The sequence below is a fragment of the Nuphar pumila genome, chromosome 13 (genome assembly GCF_984573655.1).
Source record: "Nuphar pumila chromosome 13, dmNupPumi1.hap1.1, whole genome shotgun sequence".
In the NCBI taxonomy this organism is placed as follows: Eukaryota; Viridiplantae; Streptophyta; class Magnoliopsida; order Nymphaeales; family Nymphaeaceae; genus Nuphar; species Nuphar pumila.
Window position 1 is genome coordinate 11,923,146 of NC_143261.1, and position 10,714 is coordinate 11,933,859.

At 46.5% G+C, this 10,714-nt stretch overlaps 1 protein-coding gene across 1 annotated transcript; it reads left to right on the top strand.

The window, feature by feature from the left end:
- Window positions 1–259: 259 nt before the first annotated feature.
- LOC149817772 (cation/H(+) antiporter 15-like) lies at window positions 260–8,177 on the top strand. The gene is made up of 5 exons (XM_089986080.1): window positions 260–382; window positions 1,050–1,314; window positions 4,014–4,267; window positions 5,816–6,790; window positions 6,888–8,177. The coding sequence occupies exons 1-5, from the start codon at window positions 260–262 to the stop codon at window positions 8,175–8,177; spliced, it is 2,907 nt and encodes a 968-aa protein (XP_089842206.1).
- Window positions 8,178–10,714: the final 2,537 nt, after the last annotated feature.

Below are 10,714 nucleotides of genomic sequence, written 5' to 3' on the forward strand. Positions count from 1 at the left end.
GAAGTGCCTTACTCTTGGAGGCAAGACTTCAATGCTATCTGCTATGTAATTGAAGAAGGGTGTCAAGCGGGGAGAGAAGACATTCCTAGTTGCCGTGTGCATTGAAGAAGGGAAGGTGAAAGCAGCAGTGCCGCCGACCCTTGCCCCAATATTGAAGGAGTTTCGAGGAGTGATGCTCACGAAACTGCCGAAGCATCCACCACCGAGATGCGAGGTCGATCACAAGATATAGTTGACCCTAGGAGCAAAGCCCCGAGACATGGTCTCTTATCACATGGGACCGACTAAATTGAATGAGTTACGCAGGCAACTAGATGAGATGTTAGAAGCAAGTATTGTTCATCCTTCGAAAGCACCCTTTGGTGCCCCAGTACTCTTTCAGGTAAAACATGATGGCTCCAAACGACTGTGTAGACTATCATGCATTGAATAAGGTCACAGTGAAAAACAAGTATTTGTTGCCACTTATAGCGGACTTGTTTGATCAGCTAGGCAGTGCCCATGTCTTTTCAAAGTCAGATCTGTGATCGGGTTACTGGCAAGTAAGGATTGTTGATGGTGATGAGCCCAAGATAACTTGTGTCACTCGTTATGGTGCTTACAAATTCCTGGTGATGTCATTCAGTTTGACTAATGCTCCGGTCACATTCACGACATTAATGAACAAGATCTTCTACCCTTACTTAGATAAGTTTGTAGTAGTCTATCTTGATGACATCGTGATTTACACTAGCAGCATGAAGGAACATGTCGGGCACTTGCGAACAGTGTTTCAGGTGCTGAAAGAGAATGACCTTTGTGTCAAGCGAGAGAAGTGTCTATTCGGTCAGGAGGAGATCAACTTCCTTAGCCACGTCGTGGGGCATGGTTTGCTATGCATAGATGAACAAAAGATAAGAGCCATTCATAAATAGAGTCCACCAACCAAAGTGTCAGAGTTACGATCATTCCTTGGCTTGGCAAACTACTATCAGTGGTTCATCAAAGGCTACTCCCTTATTGTTGTGTCCCTCATGAATTTGCTGAAGAAGAATCAGGTATGGCTCTAGAAAGAAGCCTACAAAGATGCCTTTGATGCCTTGAAGAAGGCCCTGGAGAAGGAACTAGTGCTACAATTGCTAGACCACTCAAGACCCTTTGAAGTTCACACAGATGCTTCAGACTTCGCCATCGATGAAGTTATTATGCAGAAGGGGCATCTGATTGCTTACGAGAGTCGAAAGTTAAAGGATGTGAAGAGGTGCTACACGGTGTACGAGCTTGGGATAACAACCATCGTGCACTACCTTAGGACCTGGCGACACTATCTTCTGGGTACCCAGTTCATCGTCAAGATGAACAACGTCACCACAAGATATTTGTAGACGCAAAAGAAGCTGACACCCAAGCAAGCACAATGACAAATGTTTCTAGCTGAGTTCAACTTTGCTTTGGAGTATAAGGTAGGGAAGACCAATGTTGTTGTGGATGCCCTGAGTCGCAAGGCTGAACTGACAGTTGTGCAGATGGAGCCTTCTGAACTTCACTTAGAAGGCGCATTGCTGAACCACATTCACGAAGGAATGCAACAGAACCCAACAACATAACACCTTGTCTCTTTGGCATAGACAAGAAAGTCTCGATGATTCTGGCTACGAGATGACCTCCTCGTGACTAAAGAGGGATGCATCTTCATGCCGCAGTGGGGAAGCCTTCGCTGCGAACTGCTTAAAGAGTGTCATGATACTTTATGAGCCAGTCATCCATTACAGGAGCAAACCTTAGCACTCCTTGAGTGCGGTTACTATTGGTCGCAGATGAGAGATGATGTGCAGGGGTATGTGCGAATGTGCCTTATCTACCAGCAAAATAATGAGATTAACCAGAAGACTTCAGGCCTCATTGAGCCTTTACCTATTCTAGAACGTCCTTGGGAAAGCATTTCCATGAACTTCATTGTCAGTCTGCTAATGGTAGATGGCTTCAACACCATCCTAGTGGTAGTGGATCATTTATCTAAATATACCACTTTCATATCAACTTCCAAGGAATGCCCCATAAAAAAGGTTGTCGAGCTATTCGTCATGCATATTGTGAAGCACTAGGGTGTACCAATAAGTATTATGAGCGATCATGATGCTCGTTTCACAGGCAAATTCTGGTGTTAAGTGTTTCGGCTACTTGGTTTCGATCTGCTATTTTCAATAAGTTTTCACCCACGGACGAATGAGCAGACAGAGCGCATCAACAGACTATTGGAGCAGTACCTCAGGCACTTTGTTAGTGCCAATCAGAAAGACTGGGTGAAGCTTATGGATGTAGCCAAATTCTGCTATAATCTTTAAAAGTACAAGTCTTCAGACCAAAGCCCGTTCGAGATAGCTACGGGGCAGCAACAGCTGACCCCGCATACTCTAGCCGCATAGGAGAAGGGAAGGTTATCCTTTGCCTATCACTTTATTCAAGACTGACACGAGCAAACCGAGATAACGAAAGCATTTCTGCACAAAGCGACTAAGAGAATGAAGAAGTGGACAGACAAACGTCGTTAGCTTGCTGAGTTCCGTGTTGGGGACCAAGTGTTGGTAAAACTTTATCTGGATCACACATGCATCTTTCGTGAACGTCACTGTGGACTGATAAGGAAGTATGAGGGACCATTCACCATCACTAAAAAAGTGGGCAACCTAGCGTACTAGTTGGACCTGCCTCCAGACTTTAAGGCGCACCTGGTGTTTCACGTGTGCAACCTGAAATCGTTCTGTGCAGACGAGGGGGATCCGAAACGTAGCGTGCCACAACATGCTCATATCCTGTAGAGGGTCCGACAACACAACAAGCCAAGAAGCGTCTTAGCAAGATCCTTCGTCACAGGGTCAACTACTTGGGCGAAGCGAAGAAGTATTTTGTGCAGTAGGCAGAGACAGCGGAACCGACGTGGGAGACAACATTCTGGATGAAGAGCCACTATCAAGATAGAGTCAGGGCCTATCATGAAACAGATGACGTCAAGGGGGGCACATGATTTGAAGGAGAGAGCTTGTTTTTCTGTGATCTACTTTGTATAGTTGTATTCAGAGTCTGTTTTGCTTTGGTTGAGTCATGATGTAAGTGTCGAATCACTTGTAACCTTCTCAGAGCCACCCTTGCACTTTGGTTAATGTTGATAAATACCTTGAAGGGTTAGCCCGTAGATTTGAATTGTAATGAGCCTGCAGACAAAATTGTGAATGAATGCAAATGCGTTGAGCTTTCTTTTGTTAATCCTCGTTGTGATTACTTTCAAGTGATTGCAATTTGTCTTCCTCTATTCTCTCTCGCTCTCTTGCACTCTCTATTATCAAAGCTTCTGCAACGACAAGCGAGTGATTGAAAGGTTTGCTGCGGTAAGGAAGGATCGTCGCACCGTATTAGCCTATTGAAGAAATAGGTCTGTGACAAAAATAATAGCTGCATTAATTTAGAATTAGTGTATCTTCTGGTGCCATCAGGGACATGCAGTCAAAATGGTGGGGCATGACATACAAGTGGTTCATGTCAAATGAACGTGGAGCCATGTACTAAAATATATTATGGGTGTCAACGGCTCGGGTTTGGTTCTGACCCAAACCTCATCTGAGATGATGGTACCAGGTTCATACTTGGGTTTGATAGGACGCGGTGCAGCATTTTATGTCAAAATCTGAATTCAATGAATACCCAAATTGGGATTTTCCTGCAAAATTCAGTGAAGCATTGTCATGTCCGATTAGATAGATTTAGTAATACGCCAACCACTTCATATAATTAAGTGAAGCATCCGAACCGGATCCAACCCGTTTACATCATGTTCTTGTGGCACAACCGAACCCTATGAAGGCGGGGAGACACAAACGCCAGCAACTTCATATAATCGTTTCCCTAATCATAGGCTCTGCCCATCCCATCGACCTGCACTCTTGGTTATGGTTTTCAAGCATCCCCACAATAGGCTGCCAATTGAAAACCTACCACGAAACATGCCCAACCTCTCACATGACACCCCACCAAACTAGCACGCGCTTGTGATGCAAAGGCGATCATCTTCCTTCTTTCCTTCTCCATTGTTCTCTTTGTCGTCGTCGTCGTCGTCATCATCGTCTTCAAGATGGATGCTATATTGCCGGGGACTAAGCAATCAAAAGAATGTAAGAACTCTGATAGCTTGATGTTGGTCTTCAGTCAGGCTGGGATCATTCTTATCTCGTTCCATCTAGTTCATTTCCTCATGAAGAGAGTTGGGCAGCCCCGTGTGGTCTCAGAGATTTTGGTAAGAACAGATGATCGTTCACCACTTCAAATCCATAATTCTCTGGCAATATCCGGGGGGCAGTTTTACATGTTTAACATGCAGCTCCGTTACCGCTGACCATTGATCTCAATTTTTTTCGAGATGAACACCACACCCATTGCCAGAAATGCCAAGATGAATGACTGCCTAGCAGGTCGCTGCATACCCACCGTGCATTGACGCTGCATGTAACGTGGTCACGTAATATGTGGTCATGCAAAAGAGCGCCTTCTTTTTTTTTGAAAGACAAGCTGTGGTTAGGCTGACACCCCCACCAGTTACACAACATACCATTGGCTGGTGACGTGCACTAACAGCTCCTATCAAGCAATCGGAGCTCTCCCTCCTGTTGGTAAAAGAGGGCCTTCTTTTATCAAAATGGGCTCACACCTAGGGACCCAAGTAAAATGGTGCTAAGGCTGGGCTCGAGCTTGGCCTGAGCCTGAACCAATGTTGTTCAGGCTTGGCTCCATTCGGTAAGCTCATCCTGAGCGCAACTGATGAGCTGGCCCGGACACGGCTCTGTTTGTTAAGCTCAGTTTGTGCAGAGAGAGACGTTCCATTGGACGTGCAGGGTGGGAGCTCCAGGCTGAGCCTTGAGAATCCTACTCATGCCTCCTATGGTGAAGTAACTTTTTCCTTCTATGCATCTTTTTTCAAGGAAAAGTGGCTTTTCTTCAGTGAGGTTACAATGAACACCCTTATTACAAACGGGGTTTCTGCATGGTTGGTAGGAGCTGTCAGTGCATGTCCCCTTGTGGTGGGATGTTGCTGGTTCAAAACCCAGTGGTATGTTGAATAATAACTGGTGGGGGTCAGACTAATTAACCCAAGCTTGCCTTTCAAAAGAAAAACAATGAACAGCCTTATTTGTAAGGCTAGTATCCCTTAAGTGGGCTCTATGTGTATGAAAGATGGGGTTTTAAGAGCCTAAATGCACAAATGGCTCTCTTCGGAAGCAATTGGTCCCTTTTCAAGCATAATTGGTAATTTGGTATTAAGTTCGAGGAAAGAAACTCATGATGTCATTAGAGCAGGAAAGGCTTTACATGTATCCCAACACACGATCTTGTTACCCTTTGGACGAAATGCCTTGCAAGGTAGCATGATAAGCTTCAAGCCTTGCAGCTCTAGAAAAAATGTTGGTGCACATTACTTGGAGACTTGTGTCACAATGATACGGGTATGATCCAACATGTGATCCAAATTTCATACACGAGCTTATATAATCTCTCGTCAAACAAAAATCTTTTGAAAAATATGGCAAGCATACAGTTTTTAAGTCACAAAGACACGCGTATCGACACGAATTTGAGACACGAGTTTATAAAATCTTTATCAGAAGCAACATTTTTTTAGTTTTCAATAATTTTTTTTCGATACTTTAGTAGCGCCTACTCCGCATATTATGTTGAACTGAAATTAAGGAAGAACATTAATTATTGACTAGAATTGCTCATGTTCCGAACGATTGAGTTGAGTTGGCTGATTGATTATTTTGTTGTGTATGGGTATGGTCGGTTGCAGACGGGTGTGCTGGTGGGTTCGGTGCTCAGCAAGGTATCGCCTCTGAGAGACGAATTCATTGGCCCTGCTCAACGGCATGTGCTCCAGTCCGTCGCAATTGTGGGCCGGGTGTTCTACATGTTCCTGCTGGGCCTAGAACTGGATCCGCTGTACCTGTGGCAGACCAGCAATAAGTCGTCGTTGATCACGCTGGGCACCCTCGGGGTGCCCATGCTGCTCGGCGCCTCTTTGGCTTCCCTGGCCATGAATATTATCCACAGCACCGCCACCTTCCAGAACTTCCTCTTCCTGTTCATCTTCGTCGTATCGGGGACGAGCGCACCTGCCGTGGCGAGGACAGCCGCGGAGCTGAAACTCGCGACTCTCGACATCGGCCGGCTGGCCATTTCCTCCGCCATAATCAACGACATGATCGTGCTGCTCGTCATGGGCTTGAAGCCGAATCATATGAGCAACGTTTTTGACATCCTCGCCACCGGCATGATAGCGGCCATGGCCGCCTTCCTGGTCAGGCCCGTGACGAGGTGGCTGGACCGGCGCAACCGCGGCGGCGAGCCCACCAACCTCCAGGTCGCGGCCATCGTCCTGACGCTCTACCTGGTGTCCTTCACGGGCGCAGTGCTGGCGCTCAATGACATGTTCATGGGCTTCGCCTTCGGGCTGGCGTTCCCCAAGTCGGGGGACATGGGGAGGGCCATCCTGCACAGGCTGCACGGGCCCGTGAACGAGATATTCCTGCCCTTGGTCTTCGCCTACGGAGCGCTCGGGGTCGACATCACGGGGATGCATGGCAGCGAGGACGTCGTGATGCTGTTGCTCATCGTCGCCATCTCCCTCACGGGTAAGATCTTGGGCTCCGCCGTGGCCTGCAGCGTGCTTGGCATACCTTTGGCGCAGGCTATGGTGTTGGGGCTCCTGCTCAACGTCAAAGGCCAGGTGGACGTCGTCATCCTGAGCCAGAACGCAGACAAGGATGTGAGTGCCTTTTCCTTTCTCTTCCCATGAGTACCTATCTATGAAGTGTTCTGTTTCACCGAGTTTGGTGGTGGACTGGGGCGTTGTTTTTTCTCAGGTGTGGACAGGTGAGATCGTCATGGTCTCGTTGGTGAGCTCCATCTTCAACACGATGATCACGTCCCCGCTGGTCATGGCCATCGTACGGTACCAGCGACGTCACGTGGCCGGGTACAACCCCGTGGGCCTGGAGCTGATCTCCACAGAGACCGAGATGCGGATGCTCGTGTGCACCCACACCACCCACACCCTATCAGGCCTCCTCAGCCTGGTCGAGGGCTCCCGGGGCCCCTTCAGCGTCCCCACCTCCGTCTACCTCATTCAGCTCATCGAGCTCACCGATAAGGCTGCCTCCACCCTCACGCACGCCGGCGGCGAGGCCGGCTCGTCCCTCCACGGCAGCACCCCCAGCGTCGCCGACGACGACGACGAGGGGCGCGGCTCGGCACTGGCCAGGGAGACCAACCAGATCGGCATCACGCTGCTCACCTTCCGGCAGTCCACGGGCATCCCGGTGCGCCACGTCAAGGCCATCTCCGGGTTCTACAACATGCACGACGATATCTGCAACGGCGCCGACGACCTGCGCTCCTCCGTCATCATCCTGCCCTTCCACAAGCTGCAGAGGGTCGACGGCGTCATGGAGACCATCAAGAACGCCTACCGCGACGTCAACAACAAGGTCCTCCGCCACGCCCGCTGCACCGTCGGAGTGCTGATAGACCGCGGGCTCGGCACGACCAGCCAGACCGCGGCCGCCTCAGAGTTGCTGTACCAGGTCGGCGTCCTCTTCTTCGGCGGCCGCGACGATCGCGAGGCCCTGGCCTATGCCGGGAGGATGGTCGACCACCCGGGCGTGAACCTCACGGTGATAAGATTCCTTCCCACGAACCCTCAGGAGTACGAGCAGGCCATCGAGATGCAGTCCGCGAGGGCGCACCGGGTGCTCAACAAGATCAATCAACACGTCAAGGAGAAGGCGGCCGACGACGCCTACCTGTCCAACTTCTTCACGCGGTACGTGGTGACGGGGTCGGTGTCGTTCGTGGAGAAGTACGTGAGCAACGGCGTGGAAACGGTGAAATCTCTTGGGGAGCTGCACGGCATGTACGCGCTGCTGCTGGTGGGGAAGGGGAGCAAGGAGACGACGCCGCTCACGGCGGGCATGTCCGACTGGGAGGAGTGCCCCGAGCTGGGCCACATAGGCGACCTGCTGGCCTCATCCGACTTCGGCTATCCGGGCTCGGTGTTGGTCATACAGCAGAGCAGGGCCAACGACAACGACGACAACGAAGGAGGTGGCGACGACGACAACGACAATGACAACGACAACGACGAGTTGGCTTAATGAAGATAAAAAAAGAAGGTTTTTGTTTTGGAAGGTGTTGTGCCTGATTCCTCTGGAAGCTAGCAGATCAACTGGTTCTCATGCAAGCGTATCTTGACTCTCTCGCCTTTGTTGGGATGGAAGGCGGCAAAAAGTCCATTAGAGGGAGGGGATATATATCTATCATATACGTTCTGCAGTTGGGCCGCCGTCGATAATTGAAGGTTGGGGTTCGGGGGGTACTCGTTCGTTCGTTGCCAACAACAGCCAAGTTTACGTTAGATGCACCACGCGAGCCCCCGAATCATCATGAGCAATTGGCTTTTTCGTTCTTTGTTAATTATTATGAGTGGAAGTATGGGTTCTTGTAAAACCGTCCTACTTAGAGAGAACTCACAAACACTTCCAGAACGACTCACGAATACAGGCAAACACATCAAAGAAAAACCATTTTATAGTGGCTGGGTCAAAGCAAAACCTACACCCAGCATAGTCTCTCTCTCTCTCATCACGCCCCAGAGAGGGTCTTTCCTCTTTTTATAACAGAACTCAAGAGATACATGTTTTGTGAGACTCTCCTCACACCGGGAAACCCTATTACTGCCGGACTATTTCAGATTCTATACAAGACTTCTTCCTGTACTAAGAGTCCTTCTTGCAGTCATCTAGATAATGAAAATCCACATCAGCATGTGGGCCAGTATGACGATGATTCATTTTCAACGAGCGGATCTCTCTGACAAGAGTCTAGTGCAAATAGGCTCTGAATCCATGTCTTTCTTGCACGCCTGGATCCAAATCTTTTTTCACACGCCCTCTCAAGCTAATTTCTTTAAGATTTAGCTTGTCTCTAAAAATATTAAAATTTTTGTCCGAGGAAATCTTTAGTGAGAATACCAGCAATTTGATTCTCGAATGGGACGAATTGGATCTCAGTATCTCTAAGCAACTTTTTCTCTAACAAAAGTGGTAGTCAAACTCTTTGCGTTTTGTTGTGACATGTAACATAGGATTGGCCATTAGATATGTAGCTCCCAAATTAATTATCACACCAGAGTAATGAGACCTCCAGAGGACTAAGGCCCAAATCTTTTAATAGTTGATTGAGCCACATTAACTCAAAGGTTGTTCCAGCAATGACCTTGTATAAAACTTCTGTATTTGATCGAGCAACTGTATGTTGTTTGGAAGAGCTTCAGGACAACACATTAGGTCCTACAAAAGTAATATATATATATATATATATATATATATATATATATATATATATATATATATATATATATATATATATATATATTGGTAGACTTCAGATCATCTTGGCAAGTTTCCTAGTCAGCATAAGAAAACATTGTAATCCTGAGGCTATTGGACTGCTTAATGTGCAAGCCATAGTTGAGAGTTCCTTTAAGATATCACAGAAGACATTTGAAATGTTTTCAATGATCGTGCAAGGGCTCAAGCATAAATTGACAAGCTTTATTTATGGTGAAGGCTATATCTGGCTGGGTGAACGTAGCATATTGAAGATCTCCCACAATATTTCTATATTGAGTTGGATTTTTTAAAAATTCTTCAAAAAATCTTGAAAAAGAAACATTAGCAGATGCATGAGTAATAACATTTTTGCAATCCATCATGCTAGACTTAATCAAGAAATCTGTGATACTTAACCAAGAAGTAGTGTAAAGGAACTAAGTCTTTAATGAAAAATTCTTATCCGAAAGCTTGAATAATGTTTTCGATCTCTTGATGAGAGTTCTCCGTTACAATTATATCATCTACATATATTAAAATGTACATCTTTACACCATGCTTATGGCGAATAAACAAGGATGAGTCAACACAAAACTCTACAAAATTCAGTTTCTCTAAGTACACCTTCAATCTTTCAAACCATGCATAGAAAGCTTGCTTTAACCTGTATAAGGCTCGACTAAGTTTGCATACGTAGTTAGAGTGCTTTCTGTCTTCAAAACCTAGAGGTTTGTTCATATACACTTCTTTTAGAAAACCATGCAAGAAGACATTATTAAAATCTAGTTGCAGTTGACTGCAATAGAAAAAAAGTTTTGATGGAGGTAGGTTTGATGACAGGACTAAAAGTCTAAAAACAATCTTCACCTTCCTGTTGATTGTACCCTTTGGCAACTAGTTAAACTTTATATCTAGCAATAGTCTTATCAACGTAACGCTTTATTTTGTATATCCATTTGCAACCAACTAGGTTGAGGACACCAATAGGAGGAACAAAAGTCCAAGTTTGGTTACTATATAGGGTACTGATTTCATCTGTTATGGCGAGACACCACTTTGGATCCTTCACAACTTGACTAAAATCATAAGGTTCATTTTCTTTCTATAGGACTTCGATCAAAAGACCTATAGGAACTGGATACTTTATGATAAGAAATAACTGCAGTTTTAATGTGTCATCTTGGGACTTAGTTATCATGTGGTGAGTCCTATGGAGAGTTTGACTGGTATGATGATCTTTAAGAGATAGTTTGTGTAACGCCCCGGGGTTTTAAAACCTTTAAAAATGCAGATTTTTTTTT

Coding starts and splice junctions, on each gene's coding strand:
- LOC149817772 (XM_089986080.1), top strand. CDS start 260: ATGGTCTCTTATCACATGGGACCGACTAAATTGAATGAGTTACGCAGG. Junction 383..1,049: donor GTGCCCCAGTACTCTTTCAG/GTAAAACATGAT, acceptor GTATGGCTCTAG/AAAGAAGCCTACAAAGATGC. Junction 4,268..5,815: donor GTGTGGTCTCAGAGATTTTG/GTAAGAACAGAT, acceptor GGTCGGTTGCAG/ACGGGTGTGCTGGTGGGTTC.